The sequence below is a fragment of the Lissotriton vulgaris genome, chromosome 8 (assembly GCF_964263255.1).
Source record: "Lissotriton vulgaris chromosome 8, aLisVul1.2, whole genome shotgun sequence".
NCBI lineage: Eukaryota > Metazoa > Chordata > Amphibia > Caudata > Salamandridae > Lissotriton > Lissotriton vulgaris.
In genome coordinates this window covers 286959228-286976898 of record NC_141696.1, presented here as the reverse complement: position 1 = coordinate 286976898, position 17671 = coordinate 286959228, and the positions used below count along the sequence as shown (strand labels likewise).

The following is a 17671-nucleotide window of genomic DNA, read 5'->3' as shown; positions in this document are numbered from 1 at the left end:
GGCCTTATGGCGTACCTTAGTCTGCACACCAGCACTACTCTCAGCCGGGAAAGATCACAGCCCTACAGCCTATAGGTACTTGGCAAAGTCAAGGGCAAGCCTTCCCTTGGGGGCGCAAGTTGTATCGGTCGGAAGTAGGGACAGTATGGTCAGGAAACAATTTTTCTTGGTGTTGAGCAGAGTTAAGGGAGGGTTCCACTCTTCCTTTGAGTATGCTGTCACTCTCTGATTCCGTGGATGTAGAATGCAGTCTGGCATCGCCGAATGGAACAAACGTCGGGACTGTTTCTGTTTCTGTTTCTGAGTCTCCTTGTCCTTCCCTCACCCACTGATCATAGGGGAGGGGCAGAGGCACACGCCTGCAGTGCGACAAATGCACAGAATTCTTCTGATCTTCTACTTTCACTGCGGTGCGGGTGGCCAGTAACACCTGACGGGGCTGTGTCCAGCGGGGCTCGAGGCTCTTAGTCCGTTGAACATTTTTCACCAAGACCCAATCCCCAGGTTGGATGATGTGTCCTGGGCCCTCGCTCTTGTCAGGTATGGCCTCATGCACCTGGTGATAAAGAGTACGAAAGGTATTAGTCAGACTGTACAGATAATCAGGCAAAACAGAGTATTCAACGTCAGACAGTTTCTTAGGCCGCGGGACACCCCATACATTGGCAGACCTCCCGCACACAATCTCATGGGGAGATAGCCCTATCCTGGTGTGGGCCATTGTTCTTGTGGACAGTAGGGCTAAGGGCAGAGCATTAACCCAAGTGACACCTATTTCGGCTACTATTTTGACCATTTTAGATTTTAGGATGCCATTGTACACGTACACTAGACCTGCTGACTGGGGGTGGTTAGCTGCATGAAATTTTTGTTTTATACCCAATGCTGTACAGACATATTCCATAATTTGAGCCGTAAAGTGGGTCCCGTTGTCACTCCAGACCAAGCGGGGCAAACCGAATCGTGGGAGGTAAATCTTTTAATAGTACTTTGGTGGTAGTGATAGCGGTGCAGTCTTTGACGGGGTAGGCCTCCACCCATCGGCTGAAGGTACAGACCACTACCAGGACATATTTAAAATTGTTACATCTGTCCATCTGGATGTAATCCATTTGGAGGACTTCAAAAGGGAAGGCAGGAGGTGAGAATCCTCCCTTAGGAGTAACTGTGCCTTTTCCTGGGTTATACATTAGGCAAATCATGCATGTTTTGACCAGTTTGTCAGCATATGCTGGTATCTTAGAGTTGTACCATGTAGGTTCCAACCATTTACATATCCCTTTTGCACTGATGTGAGCAGGACCATGGGCCATCGTAACCACTGGTAGCACGTGACTGTCCGGTAACATCCATTGTCTTTCCATAGTCGTACGGACCCAGCAACCATCAATTCCCTCCTTTGCTAATTGCTCCTTTCACACCCGTAGTTCCTCAGGAGTAGTATGGGACTGAATATCAATCATACTCTGTACGGTGTTTTCAACCATGCCCTCGTCTGCCACCCACCTAGTGGGAACTCCTACATACATTCCTTCCGTTTTCTAAGAGCTGTTTGTCTGGCCGTCTGGTCAGTCAGGGCATTGCCTTTCCCAACATCATCTGTCACTTTCTTATGGGCCTTACATTTTACAATGGCCACCTTTCTGGGGAGTGTCAGGGTGTCTAACAATCGGTGAATTAGGGGGCCATGTTGAATCTTGGTCCCATGGGAAGTAAGGAAATTCCTTTCTTTCCATAACCTCCCGAAGGTGTGGGCTACCCCGAAGCAGTATTGGCTGTCAGTATAAATATTTACGGTCATCCCTTTGCTTACCTCACAGGCTCTAGGAGGGCCACTAATTCTGCTGCTTGAGCAGAGCACTGCGGAATCTGAGCTGTTTCTACTACTCGCCTAATGTCGTGAGGGCGTAGGCGGCTGAGGTGTTACCATCTGACCCTCTGAGACATGATCCGTCCACATACAGTGTACCTTCTGGTTCTGCTATCGGGGTATCCTGTAAGTCAACCCGTCCCTTCGTCTCCTCCTCTGTCCTAAATATGCAGTCATGTGGTCTAAGTGTGCATCCTGAGTATCCAGTGGGAGTAATGTGGCGGGGTTAAGTACAGTGCAACTTTTGATGTTAATGTGGCTGGAAAAGAGTGTCAGTTCATATCCTGTTTGTCGTGCGCTAGTGAGGTACTGTGTCTTGGTTTTATTAAGGAGGGTATCTACAGGATGGGGGACCATCAGAGTCAGGGGGAGTTCATGACGATCCCGCACTCTGACCGACGATGAGGGCGGCCGCAGCGGTCACCCGTAGGCATCCTGGGAGAGCCCTTGCAACAGGATCTAAGGTGGCTGAAAAATAGGTCCATGGCAGATGGTGACCTCCGAACATCTGGGTCAAGACAGCGCATGCACAGCCGTCTGTCTCATGTACAAAAAGAAAATAATTGTTTGTTATAATCAGAAGTAGCGAGTACTGGAGCAGTACACAGAGCCCTCTTTAAACTGTCTGATATGTTTTTAGTAGTGAGGGCAAGAAGAGGTTTGATCATGGCCGAAAAATTGGAAATCCACTGTCTACAGTATGAGATGAGGCCTATGAAGGCTCGCACCTGCTTTTGTGGTTCGTGGGGCCGTCAAAGCATTGATAATGGCTACACAATAAGCGGTGAGCTGCCTTCCCTCCTTCGAGAGGAGATGACCTAAATAGGTCACCTTCTCTTGACAAAACTGAAGCTTTTTCAAAGAGACTTTGTGATTATGGAGGGCAAGGTGGCGTAACAAACAGAGAGTAGCTTCTTTACATGCTGGGGCAGAATTTGCAGCAATGAGGAGGACATCTACATATTGTAATAGTGTGGAATTATCAGGGAGTTCCAAGGAATCTAGTTGACTTTTTATGGCTTGACTTTAGTACTGGGGCTCTCGGTGAAACCTTGAGGGGCGCAACAGAATCTAAAGCTGCGCCCACCAAGGGAGAAACCAACAAAAATGTCTGCTGTCTGGATGTATAGGAATGCTGAAAAAAGCATTCTTCAGGTCTATGACAGAAAAGTGCGTGGCGTCAGAAGGGACCATTGTTAAGAGGGCTGTAATGTCGGGGACAACAGGATATTGGGAGATTGTTATTTTGTTACGGGCTCTCAGGTCAATCACAAATCTGTATATTTTAGGGGAGAGAGCATCTCCATTGTTCTTTTTAAGAACGGGAATAATGGGACTGTTACAGCAATTGCCACGTGTCTCGTCCACTACGCCCTTGTCCATTAATTCAGATATTATTGTTAAAAGGGCTATTTCTCCTTCCGCGGGCAGTCGATACTGCCAGAGGCGGGGGAGAAATGCACCTGCCTGGATGCGTACCACATGAGGGGATATGTTGAGACACCCTACATCAGTGTCTGATGATGCCCAGAGGGAGGAATGTTAAGACTGCAACTCTGGTGGGAGGGGACCTGATAGATACATATAGGAAGCTGCGGTGGGGGAAATTGTTAGGGATACACTTTGGGGACTACATGATATGGTCGCATACAGAGCTGTCAGTAAATCCATGCCCAACAAGTTTTTACTGCAACCTGTAGTAAGGACCAAGGGAGCGTCAACATGTGCATGGCCAATATAGAGAGGAAGGGGTTCAGAGACAGGGCTGGTCACAGGTGTTCCTGCAAAACCGACAGAGACATTCATATTGCCAGAAAGGGGTGCCTCCAGGACTGACAGACGTGCAATAGAAGACCTGGTGGCCCCAGTATCCAAAAGAAAACTCTGATTGTTCCCCACAACTGACATTTGAACATACGGGCCCCTTTGATCCACTGGAATTTGCACTCTGGTAATACCCCTTTCCTGGCTGTCCTATTCTTGGTAGGATCCTGTCTCATCACCTTCATCATAATCATCATTGTAATAAGTGCGTGTTGCTTCGTACCCATCAAACCTATTGGCCGGGCGCTGCCTGATGGGAGCGTCATCCCTGGGGCTGCGTTCTTTATCCTGTGGATGGGGCGGGCCATGGTCCCTAGTCGGCCTCCCCTCCCTGGGAGCGCGAGGCCGAGTCTTCCCTGATCGGATGGTTTCAGCTAACACAGGACACTCATCTATCCAATGGCCGTACCCCTTACAATAAGCACACTGATCTGTTTGGAGGGCTCCCGTACGTTGAGGGCTGGAGGGGGTAGACTGGCGAGCCCTCGGAGGGGGTTGTGGTTGAGGTCTGAAATTCCCACGGGCATCAGGATCTCAGGGAGGGTAAGCCTGCTGCAGAAGTGCCTTAGTCTTAAGATCCCTAACCTTCTTACTTTCCTTGTCTCTATCTTCATTCTCCCTATTCTCGTGATATTGTGCCATAGCCAGGATACCAGTCATAGCTTGGGCAGACCAAGTACTTTCAACTTTCTTAAGCCTGGTGGAGATCTCAGGAAGCAAGTTGCTGACAAACGTATCGACAAATACTGGGCCAGAACCTGGGGTCCGGGGATCCAAACCACTATGTCCCTTGTATTCTGTCTCAAAACGGGTATAGAAGTCAGCCACATTCTAATCTTTTCGCTGCCTACAGGCGTTTATTTTATTCCAGTTAATGACAGTTTCCGGTAAGAGTGTTTTTATAAACGTTAATATTTTACCGGGCAAAGTCAGGATGGCAGCTTCTGGTTTAGTCCCTCCTACCCTTGCTTCTTCCATAGCCGCTAGGTCAGCCCATTTACCTCCCAACCCTACTTCATGGTCAGTATGTCGAATTTTGTCCCAAATTTCAGTGGGGACAACTGTACCAAAAAGTAAATCTATATCCTCAAGAACGAGAGTACCTGCAGATATAATCTGACCTAATTCTCTGTAAAAGGCAGCCGTATTCTTCCGGGGATCTGGTAATTGTCCTTTTAACTGCATTACTTCTGACCTTTTCCAAGGAACATGAACCCAAAGCCTGCGCCAGTGTGCCTCAACAGCCCCTCGGGATTTATTTTGGGCATTGGTAAGTGCGTTAACAAAGACAGGGGCCGCCTCTCTCATTGGAATAGCTGTTTCTAGAGGGGTGTTGGGAAAAGCGGTCATATCACGGTAAGCCATTAAAGAAGACATAGTGCCAAACATCCCCTCTCCCTGAACATCGCTTCTTTTTAATTGCGACCTAAGGTCCATTAATCAGGTAGGTATCTGCATGAGCGCATTCTCAAATTTTTGCATGACCAGGGTACACATGTATTCAGCCCAGGGGGTCTGTTCCATAATCGTCTACTGGGAAAAGGTGGACCATATTTCTTTAAAGGCATAAATATTCCCGTTATTTATCCAACATTCACACTTTTGCCTCTGTAGGTCATTTTCTCGAAGGGACGAAAAGCTGACTACAGAGCGCATGGAGGCCAGTCGGGGGGAATTCAACAATTTATATAAATCCTGCTTAACTGTAGACCACGGGATAGCAGGAAAAGGGTGTGTAGGGGTAAAGCCGCAGGGGTTGGGCGGATGGAGACTTGTTGTCATTCCCGCAGCGAGGACAGGGTTAGCGGGCGTGGTCGGTGTCATAGGAAAAATCGGGAGGGATGGTGTAACAGGGAGAACAGCAAGAGGGGCAGTGGGGGCAGGAGTGGGCGGTGGCGGGGGGACATGCGGGGTGTGAGGGGGCAGGGTACATTGGAGCATATGCAGGAGGGCTTTCTAGCATGGTATCAAGCAAGGAATCACCTTCTTCTCCCCCTTCCATATGGCCCTATACTTTCTCCTCACGAGCTTGATAACATTTTTGTACCCGGGCCCCATTCTCCCTATCGGCTATTTCTACTGATTTTGTCATTTGATTTGGTAAATTTTCTCTGCCGTGGTCGGCCATTGACATATGTTCTTGTTTTCTTTCTTAAGCCTTCTGCTTTTTAGCTCTCTGCTCTATCTCTTTCCTCCAAAATCAGACAGATTCAAACATAGACGGCTGCGTTTTTCTTTTCATTAATTGTTCCTCTAGGTTGGCGATAACTTGGGAATTAAAGGAGCCATAAAGTGGCCACTGTAATTCCGCATTACTTTGTTTCGTATATTTTACCCAGAATTAGGAAAACATTATGGCAGAAAGGCCATGTTTAACATACATCGTATTGCCAAGGGTCCCTTCTGGAGGAAGCGGACAAGCCGCCTTAAGCAGGGAGTCCTGCATACACATACAACAGCATAATATCTTGAACTTACTACTGACTGGCATGCTTGAAAACAGATAATAGACACCAGCAGGTTTTAAAACTCACCTCCCTTGCTTGGCTTTTGCAAAAGTCAATAACAGCAGAATCCTACAGAACAGGCACCAGCGGGTTTTAAAAACTCACCTTGCTTGCTTGGCTTTGGCAAAAGTCAATAACAGCTTGGCTTTTGCGAAAGTCAATAACAGAATTATACAGACTTGGTGGGTGATCAGTCCACCCTTACCTTACAGGGGTAGTTCTCTTCTGCAGACGTAGGGCTGTGTCCTGCTCCAGAAATTATTTGCTAGGGGACTCCAGCGAGAACGCGGTCATGTGGCCCAGACCGGGTGGGGAGAAACAGCGGGCGAGTTGTTCGGCTTACCGGATTGCAAGAATCCCTCGGGTAGGGTACCTCCGTGGGAGTCTCTCCGTGCACCTCCTCACATCCACCGGGCCTGACCTTCGTGCTCCTGGAGTCCCTGTTCAGGCGCTATTTGAAGAACCGGATAAACCCAATTACTGGGTCTCGGCAGCGGGGGAACCGCCCAAGCCTTCCATACCCTTCATATGTAGTAAAAGGAGACACAGGAGCCTTTATCTGCAGGAGGAACCCAGACTTATTCAAATAGCCCAGGCTCTGGAACAGAGTCCCAAGCTCATCAGAAACAAGACAGAGGAGGCTGCTGCTTTACTCCGCAGCTTACACGCCTTGTATACTTTTTCATCTCAGTCTTTTGGCTGTTAGTTCATTGTTCAATCAGGGCAGTGTTTGCAGTTGATAACCAGATCCAGACGACGTTTGTAGATGGTGACCTGGTCAAGGCTTGGTACACAAATCATTGTTCACTCAGCTTGATCAAGGCTCCATCTTTCAGGTCATTGTTTAATCACCCTGATCAATGCCCACCAGTCAGACCATTGTCCAGATAACCTGATCACGGTGTCAAGGATGTTTACCAGGCTGGGAGCAGGAGATGGAAAACAAACCATTTACACAGGGTGTGAGTGTCTCATGGCTTTCTGTTGAACTGCAAGAACAAGGGGGGTTGGGTGTGCGACAGTTCCTGGGCAGAAATGCAGGCTGCAAGATGGCTGTTGTCGTGTTAGTTAGATTTTCCTCAGGCATCAGCAGAAACGACCAGATGGGTCGTGTGGAAGTGTTTGACACGAGATGGCAATGAAAAAGCAATGGAGTCTCGGTATAAATGATGCCGATCAGAAGAACACTTTTCCTCATAACCTATAATTAAAAAGAAGAGAGCTCTTAGTCTAGTCTGTACAGACTTCTCACAATAGATAACGTACCCGTGTATGTTGAAACAAACCTTAAAAAAAATGGTGTAGACAATCCTATAAGTAGTACTTGCTTCTGTCAATAGGCAAATTATTGTTGGTCTTTAGCTACAAAAATTTGTAAACCTTATCTGACTCCATATATTCTTATGGTCTGGTCCATTAAATACTTTACCATCTTATTTCTAATTTGTTAGGTTATTCCCATGTACCATTGTGTCTAGGAGCATACTGCAATAAAGCCCTTATGTTAAGAGACCTGTGTGTCCAGGTCACATACCTCCTCTACATCAATCTAATCGCCATTATTAAGTGTGCTAAATAGTATTTATACTGAGGGGCCAATACGACACTTTTGGCACCAACCCGCACTTGGTCATATGTCTCTATTCTGAACATTTTCTATTATGAGTGCCAGTGTGTTTCAGATCTATTAAACAAGATACCCTTGATCATTCCTGTAATATCTCAGGTCTAGCTAATGAGCGTGCAGATGTGTGAAATATCCTGCTCTATGTTTAAAAGCACCACAAAGTCTGATGAGTAATATTCAACAAATCGGTGCACAAGTCTATTTTACTATTTTAGTCACCTGCTCTTGTGATATCTCGATCTATGCAGAGTTTGTCATTGCCAATGAAAAATCATTAGTCGCTTAAGAAAAAAACAACTAACCAGAGCCATGTGCCTATATTTCTGTCACCCTCATTTCTAATATCTCAGATAGATCTATGCAAAGTTATCAAGGAAGTGAATTTGCTCTAGCTTGTAATATTCTCAACCAGAATTAGGATACAAATTGGATTGATAATGATGAATATACAGGTTTGCTAAAAAGATAATTCTCAAATCTGTAAATTCAATTGAAGAGTTGCACTCCCACAGTATCGACTGCAAAATATCATGCTACAAAAATACTGTCAGCAGAACATTATGAGGTCAAAAATCTGATATCATCTGCAGGCACATCGTCAGGCAAGTATTTAAGTAAATATAAGGGTAGTTTAAGGGCTAGGCTGGGGTAATGGTTAGGTTCGTGGCTAGGGTTGAGCTTGGGACTCAGTGGGACGGTTGGGTTGCAGGGCAGGAATTTAGGTTATGGTTAGGAATATGGCTGTTGTTGAGGCTCAGGGCTAGTGTTGGTGTTTAGAGATATAATTCTGGCTAGAGCTAGGTGTGCTGTTTTGTATTTATAGTATGCGCTAAGCATTTTACCATTATAGTGGTAGAACAGTTTATATGTTCACTATTTTGGACAAAATATATGTACATCATAATATTTTTGCAGATGATAATGTGTCACACAAGTATTGAAGATGGATCAGGCAGAACGTTCCAACAATGGATTTCTAAGAGGTTTTCTTGCAGTGTATTGTATATGAAAAGATTTTGAGCTTTTTTATAATTACCTTAATTTCATGACTTGCCTGGGCAGAGTTATGTTCCATAAAGGATGTTTGGATTGTGCTTTCCCATAATAGCTCCCAAATGTCTATATAAAACATATTTTTTTTTAAATTTGCCTTTCAGAGTGCTTTAATCAGTTAGTGAAGTGATTTTGTTGGTCTCTCCTTCACATTTTAAATACAAGGGCAGCAGAACCATCTTAACTGTTGATTTAAAAGTATGGAATAGTTGCCCACACATATAATAAAAGCACACTAGCTTATACCCTTTGTTTTAAATTAACCCCTTACTAGATTTGTAATTATCATGCATTTGAGCGAATTATGTAATTGTAATTATTTTAATGTTTTACTGATTTAATATTATGTTTGCCTGTTACTTGCATTTGATCAACCATCTAAATCATATGAAACTTTTGATGAAATCTTCTGTACTATATTTCACGTCTTTGATTTATTGTTGGTTATATGTCCTGTGGCCTGGCACTAGTGAGTAAATAGTTTTAATATGTACAAAACACATGATTTGTAAAGATGTCACATTAAACATCCTATTCTTTTTTACCAGGATTTAGCAATCTGACTCGGTTTACCGAAATAACTTTAAATTGAGAAGTTACTTGAACTAAATATGTAATTTTCTGCATACAATTATTTCGAAAACACCTTCTAAATTAGTGGCTTCTTTTCTTCTACTATTTAGTTCTGCTACAAGTAATGAATCTTGCATGTTGACTGGATTATTAAATAAATACATAAATATTTAAAGGTTTTTATGGAGTGCGTTGTAGTGTTAAATAGAACTGGTGTGCTATAACTCTCCTTTTAGAAACGATTTTCTTCTTCTCACATGTTACAATTTCATTAAGAAAATGATCATTATTTTTTTCTTTTTCACTTTAGATTCTGAAACTTTATGCATGGGAACCTTCATATCAGAAACGGGTTACACAAATCAGAGAGAAGGAAATGGATGTGTTAAAACTTTCTGGTTACCTCACAACATTCTCTATGCTGACATTGACCTGTATACCTTTCATGGTAAGCACCATTGTGCAGCAAATCAAAACCTTTTTCAAATGTGGATTTTATTGTGACCATTATTTCACATGTTCTCTCAAATAAATAGCCCTTTTTAATTCTTTATTAAACTATGTGTAACATATAACCATGGAAAACATAGTCTAAACGATTTAGAATGTAAAAAAAAGCAAAGAATGAAAAATGTCCTAGCTAACAAGGAGAAAAGTTATAATTATATTAAGGACACAGAGGCGAGGATTATGCATATCTTTCTCCACTTTATTAAACCAGCAGCCTTCAAAGAACATATCGATTAAAAAACAGCATTAAATACATTTCCCAGTATATATATTTACTCAACGGACTGTTATATGATTGGACAATGGTTGTTATGGAGACCCATTCTCAGGTGGTTCATGGAAAATGTAGTTAATGCTGTAAATATATATAAGTATAAGTATGACGTCCCTTCCTGTTCCTCTTCTTTACTGGAGGAAGTTAACCCTGAACGCCTGCTCTACTCGAATTTCTGATCGTTACCTACGAACCCATGTTATCCCAATGACAGATTATCTTTGCATGAATGTATCCATTACCACTTTGCTCTAAGTATGATAAACATTAGAACAAAGCTAAATTATTTTTTTCCAATATCTTAAAACATTTAGCAACCCTACTTACGGTCAACAAATTATCATAGGGAGGGCAAGGTGAAAACTCCCTGATATCTCCGAGTGGGATAATCCTCGCCTCCGTGTCCTTAATAGAATTAAAACTTTTTTTCTTGTTAGCTAATAATTTTTTAATAATATGTCAGGACCGGAGGCGAGGATTATGCTTGTTCAAAGCTTACTTGCCACCTATTCAGCTGCATCCAAAATAGGTTTGCAGTAAAACTTCTTTAAAGTTGATTCAGATGACCAGTCTGCAATGTTTATAATGTCTTCTAATCAATCACCTACCTGGACGGCCATAGACGTGATGGCCACCCTCGTGGAGTGAGCCCCAAACCTTTGTACATTGACACCAGCTTCCACCATGATCCACTTTACCCACCTGGCAATGTATGGAGAGGATACCGCTTTGAAAGGTTTCTTTAGAGCAATCTATAGCGGTTTGAAACCTACCAGTCTAATTTCGGTTGACATATCCTTGTATGCTTTAATGCATCTCACTACACACAGTTTAGGATTATCACTAAATAGGATAGGATACCAACCTGATATTCGTATTTGTCCTCTTAGAGATGGTAAATGTAACATTCCCCGGTGTGAAAACCTTAGCTGATATATACAAAGCTCTCACATCCGAAGCCTTCTAGCATGAAATCAGGCATAACAAAATACCAATTTCACAGAAAGTTCCTTGCTTGAAAGGTACTAGTTATTTTGCCAACTCATGAGGAGCCTTAGGGCCACATTAACGTCCCATGGGGCGGAATACCTGGGTTCAAGCAGTCTAATCCCTTTCATCAGTTTACATACCCAGGGATGCTCTGCAACAGGCATATTGTCAATGGCATGTCCAGCCGCGATGGCTGACCCTAAGAAGTTGACGGTACGGAATGTCCTAGCTAACAAGGAGAAAAGTTACAATTATATTAAGGACACAGAGGCGAGGATTATGCATATCTTTCTCCACTTTATTAAACCAGCAGCCTTCAAAGAACATATCGATAAAAAACAGCATTAAATACATTTCCCATGAACGACCAGAGAATGGGTCTCCATAACAACCATTGTCTAATATTATAACAGTCCGTTGAGTATATATATTTACTCAGCGGAATGTTATATGATTGGACAATGGTTGTTATGGAGACCCATTCTCAGGTGGTTCATGGGAAATGTAGTTAATGCTGTAAATATATATAAGTATAAGTATGACGTCCCTTCCTGTTCCTCTTCTTTACTGGAGGAAGTTAACCTTGAACGCCTGCTCTAATCGAACCCATGTTATCCCAATGACTTCTCTCAACAACAGATTATCTTTGCATGAATGTATCCATTACCACTTTGCTCTAAGTATGATAAACATTAGAACAAAGCTAAATTATTTTGTTCCAATATCTTAAACCATTTAGCAACCTTACTTACGGTCAACAAATTATCATAGGGAGGGCAGGGTGAAAACTCCCTGATATCTCTGAGTGGGATAATCCTCGCCTCCGTGTCCTTAATAGAATTAAAACTTATTTTCTTGTTAGCTAATAATTTTTATTATAATATGTCAGGACCGGAGGCGAGGATTATGCATGTTCAAAGCTTACTTGCCACCTATTCAGCTGCATCCAAAATAGGTTTGCAGTAAAACTTCTTAAAAGTTAATTCAGATGACCAGTCTGCAGTGTTTAGAATGTCTTCTAATCAATCACCTACCTGGATGGCCATAGACGTGATGGCCACCCTCGTGGAGTGAGCCCCAAACCGTTGTACATTGACACCAGCTTCCACCATGATCCACTTTACCCACCTGGCAATGTATGGTGAGGATACCGCTTTGAAAGGTTTCTTTAGAGCAATCTATAGCGGTTTGTCACCTACCAGTCTAATTTCGGTTGACATATCCTTGTACGCTTTAATACATCTCACTACACACAGTTTAGGATTATCACTAAATAGGATAGGATACCAACCTGGTATTCGTATTTGTCCTCTTAGAGATGGTAAATGTAACACTCCCTGGTGTGAAAACCTTAGCTGACATATCCAAAGCTCTCACATCCGAAGCCTTCTAGCATGAAATCAGGCATAACAAAATATCAATTTCACAGAAAGTTCCTTGCTTGAAAGGTACTAGTTATCTTGCCAATTCATGAGGAGCCTTAGGACCACATTAAAGTCCCATGGGGCGGAATACCTGGGTTCAAGCAGTCTAATCCCTTTCATCAGTTTACATACCCAGGGATGCTCTGCAACAGGCATATTGTCAATGGCATGTCCAGCCGCAATGGCTGACCTTAAGAAGTTGACGGTGCGGAATGCCAGGCCTGATTGCACCACTTCTGCCAGAAACGTTAGGTTATGATTAATTTAGGCCCCAATGGGATCCAGATGTCTCTAAATAAACCAAACGATACCATTGTTTCCAAGTTGATGGATACCTCTTGATGGTGTATGTAGCCTATGCTTGTTGAATGAATTTTGCAGTATCTTCTGAGAGGTGATTACCTCTTCAGCGTTGCCAGAAATCCTCCATGCCATGAGGGTGTAATGGCCCTGCAGAACTAGCGGATGATGACAACCCTGGGGGCCCTGGAGGATCAAAGAGCATCTCTATCGGGAGATCTCATGATAGTTTTATCAGTGTCAGGAACGCCTGTGATTTCCAGATTGGTGCCACTAACACCAGCAATGCTGTCTGTCAGTTTGACAGTTCAGCTAGTCCTGGAGGAAAGTGTCATCTGCTACCACTTCCAGGTCCTGATTTCAGCTCACATACCGAGGTAACTGAAAATTCAGTCTGGATGCAAAGAGTTCCAAATCGCATGGACCCCATCTGTTCATCAAGGCCAGAAAGATCTTGCGATCTACTTGCCAATCGCTGCTGTTTACGAAATTCTAGTCTGCCACCCTGTTCGAGATCCCTAGAAGGTACTCTGCCATTACCAAGATCTGTATTTGTAGGGAGTAGTGCCCGAAGTTCTTTACTAATTCGGACAGGGCTCTCGAGCGAGTACTTCCCAAGCGGTCGATGTACTAGACTGCTGACACATTGTCCATCTGCAACAGGATGCAGCAGAATATCCTGTCTCTGGTGAGTACATTTATCGCAGAGGACCTGGCCAAGAGTTCCAGGCAATTGATGTGTCACTACATTTCCTCCTCCATCCATCAGCACCCCATAGTTATGTTGCACCATCCGACTCCCCAGCCTTTGAACATGTCCGATATGGTCCCGAAAATGTCTCTGCAATTCCAGGCCTCCATATGATTTATCCACCACTGTAGTTCCGACCTGGCTTCTGATGATGGGACATCAGTTCTGAATATGTGAGGCCTCTCCTGAGGTAATGGAAAATGATTGCAATAGAATGCATGTGTTTCTGTAGACCATAACATTTGCAGAGGTTGCACTACAACTCTGTAACTCACTGGAAAATCTTCCACTAGAGTACAGGTCATTGCGCAAATTGTCTAAATTGATTAAAGCTAAATAGAGACAATCTTTGGAAGATTTGGAGACAGTGCTATTTCGCTTTCACAAGGACTCATCCATCATAAAAAGGAAAGGCATAAAATCAGCAAACATTGCAAGTTTATTCCAGAGTAGGTATGACTTTAGAACAAAGTATCACATGCTTTCTCGAGCCACAGAAGGACATTATATATACACACAATTACATATATATATATGTTATAGTTAGGTGAAAATTTCAGTGACAAGATCATGTTTTAAATGAACAAAACCACTGAAATGTACCAGTTATAGTTATCTCCGGTTACTATAACTATATGGCTTATTAGCTTCATGCCCCTGTCCCATGGGACCGCGCAGGAGCAGCCTTTTGTTTTAAAAGTCATGGGGTGCCACAGTTCCAACCTGGGTAACCCCAGACCATTATTCTTTTTCGTGGCCCACTGGCTCCCTGCTCCTGCAGGACCCAGCATTAATATGTACTTTTCTAAATTGGCGTGCCCCACTGCTTACATGTGGTACGCCACAACTGGTCCCACATTGGGAGCTGCGGCGGAGGCCCGAAGCCCCGCAGCCCTACTGGCTTCCTTGATTGCATCCATCTCAGGTGCAGCGGGAGCCACCATTGCTCATACCCCTCAGGAGCAGTTTTCTTTTGCTCCCCCTGGGTTGGAGCAGTTCAGTGCTGTTCCCTGGCCAAAAGTGTGGGTAGGGAAATGTTTTGTTCTCCCACTAAGCGGAAGCAGTTTTGTTCTTCCGCCCAGTGGAAGAACAGTTGCACTTTCCCTTCCTGTGGACATGGAAATAGATGGTGTCCCAGGGGTTGGGGACTTTGGGACACAGTCACTGAGCTGGCCCCGTGGGATGGCTCACAGAGGGGAGCAGCACAGCCACCCTTCTCTTTATTTAAAACACGGCCCCTGGGTGTAGAGCCCCCAGGACCTCCATTTGGCTTGGGGAGGGGAGCTGCATGCCCCACACCTTTATTAAAATATTGGTTCCAGGGGATAGGGCCCCCTGGGCCACTTTAGGCTCAGGGAGGGGGTCACTTTCAATTATATGTCAGCCCTGGGTGATGGAGGCTAGGGGATGGAGGCTGTGCATCCCCTCACCTACTAACGTATACGTTGTGCCGTCCTGGGGCCGAGGGACACACGGGGAGGGAGATTTATGGAAACGTGCAGAAGCTTATGCTTTTTTTTATTTTAAAATGGATTTGCAGAAACATTTAACTAAAAAACAAAGATTTGGCCCACCACCAGGCCTATGAGATCAGGGTATCCCTATCACTTCTTGGTTGATATGGAGGCAGCCAATCAGATCTCAGCAGGAGATCTGTCAAGTCCACGGATCTTCTGCAGCATGATATATAAAAAATGTTAACCTTAATTTCTCCAAACAGATTTACACCAAAGTACAAAAAGCACTCTTCCTGAAGCAAGATCAACTTTCTGCCATATTTTGTGTAGTTCCGTTCAGCAGTTTGGGCTGTAGCTGTGGCGGAAGTTACTACGGAATAATAAAGGTGGAAAACGTATTCTGGGACCCCTCCCCCTATTTTTTACCTCGCCCCCACTTGGTAGATCAACACGAAATTTTCAATCCACAAACTTGTCAAAAATTAGCAGTTTTCTGAAATGTGTAAGCTCCTTGACAGTCAATGAAACTGATGGAGCGTGCAGGTCACCCGACTATAAATTTACCATACTCATCTTGGCCCATAATCAATAACACACCTTCCTAGTCAGGCAACCTATGCGCTAACTACCAGATATTTTATCCTACTAGGTCCTATGCCATCTGACTTACCAATTCTTGTCACTACTACCTATAACCTATTGGGTCAGGAAGTTAGCATAAAAGGTAAATAACGGTAAACAGCCGTTACAACGCAACTTTTACAACGCACTACCATTACAACGCTACTTTTACAACGCAGGATCCATTACATCGCCTGCCTTTACAGCGCATGACATTACATAGCAGATGCTATTACAACGCATCCCATTACAACGTAAGTATAGGTAAGTATATAATTTTATTTGATATTTTATTTAACATTATTTAATTAATATTAAAAATAAATAAATATATTAATTTATGTATTTTTATAAAATAAATTAAATATATTAATTTAAGTAATTAAAAAAAATAAGTATGAGTATAGGGTATTTTAAGGGTTCAGGGCTAGGTTTGGGTTATGGGGTACAGGGGTATTTTTAGGGTTCAGGGCTAGGTTTGGGTTATGGGGTACAGGGGTATTTTTAGGGTTCAGGGCTAGGTTTGGGTTATTGGGTACAGGGGTATTTTTAGGGTTCAGGGCTAGGTTTGGGTAAGGGGGTACAGGGGTGTTTTTAGGGTTCAGGGCTAGGTTTGGGTTATGGGGTACAGGGGTATTTTTAGGGTTCAGGGCTAGGTTTGGGTTTTGGGGTACAGGGGTATTTTTAGGGTTCAGGGCTAGGTTTGGGTTATGGTGTACAGGGGTATTTTTAGGGTTCAGGGCTAGGTTTGGGTTATGGGGTACAGGGGTATTTTTAGGGTTCAGGGCTAGGTTTGGGTTATGGGGTACAGGGGTATTTTTAGGGTTCAGGGCTAGGTTTGGGTTATGGGGTACAGGGGTATTTTTAGGGTTCAGGGCTAGGTTTGGCTTTTGGGGTACAGGGGTATTTTTAGGGTTCAGGGCTAGGTTTGGGTTTTGGGGTACAGGGGTATTTTTAGGGTTCAGGGCTAGGATTGTGTTATGGGGTACAGGGGTATTTTTAGGGTTCAGGGCTAGGTTTGGGTTATGGGGTACAGGGGTATTTTTAGGGTTCAGTGCTAGGTTTGGGTAATGGGGTACAGGGGTATTTTTAGGGTTCAGGGCTAGGTTTGGGTTATGGGGCACAGGGGTATTTTTAGGGTTCAGGGCTAGTTTTGGGTTGTGGGGGTACAGGGGTTTTTTAAGTGTTCAGTTTTTTAAAAAACAACTTTAAATAAATTAATTAAATTAAATTAATTAAATTAAATTAATTACAATTTATTAAAAAAAAGATATACTTACCTATACTTACGTTGTAATGGCATGCGTTGTAATAGCATCTGCTATGTAATGACATGCGTTGTAAAGGCATGCGTTGTAAAGGATCCTGCGTTGTAAAAATCGCGTTGTAATGGTATGCGATGTAAAAGTATGCGTTGTAACGTCATACATCCGTAAATAACATTTGCACTCATATAATAGCCACAGACTCAGGAAAGTTTTAAACTCTTTATCTAAATTTCATCAATAATCATGATCCAAAGATTGAAAGCAATAAGACTCTCAATAACGAGTATTAGAAATAATGTATAACTATACAAAAGATATATTATGCCAATCATTTAGTAATTCTTGAAGGGAAGGTAGAACAAGGAACATGCTATTTTATCAAACCAGTCACACAAATTTCCTAAGGGTGAGTAAAGAAAAAAGAAAATACAATATAAACACATACGCAACTTTGAGCATTCAACTATGGGGAAGGTAAAAATGGAACACGCTATTAAATCACATGACGATATTGATAATTTACTAAAGGACAGGTAAGGAAAAGGAACATGCTATTCAAGATTTCTCTAAGAAGATTTTAACCGTAGGGTGGGGAAGAAAAGGAAACATATATGTATAATCA

At 43.2% G+C, this 17671-nt stretch overlaps 1 protein-coding gene across 3 annotated transcripts in view; it reads left to right on the top strand.

Annotated features, from left to right (window-relative positions):
- LOC147696974 (multidrug resistance-associated protein 1-like) overlaps positions 1 to 17671 on the top strand; it is a 547338-nt gene that overhangs the window by 215670 nt on the left and 313997 nt on the right. For all 3 annotated transcript variants that reach the window (XR_015299277.1, XM_086934056.1, XM_086934058.1), the window contains one exon: positions 9765 to 9902. Coding sequence is in view for 2 of the 3 variants with exons in the window: in XM_086934056.1 (XP_086790182.1) it covers positions 9765 to 9902 (138 nt within the window). In the remaining variant the exon portion in view is untranslated. The remainder of the gene's footprint in view (positions 1 to 9764; positions 9903 to 17671) is intronic.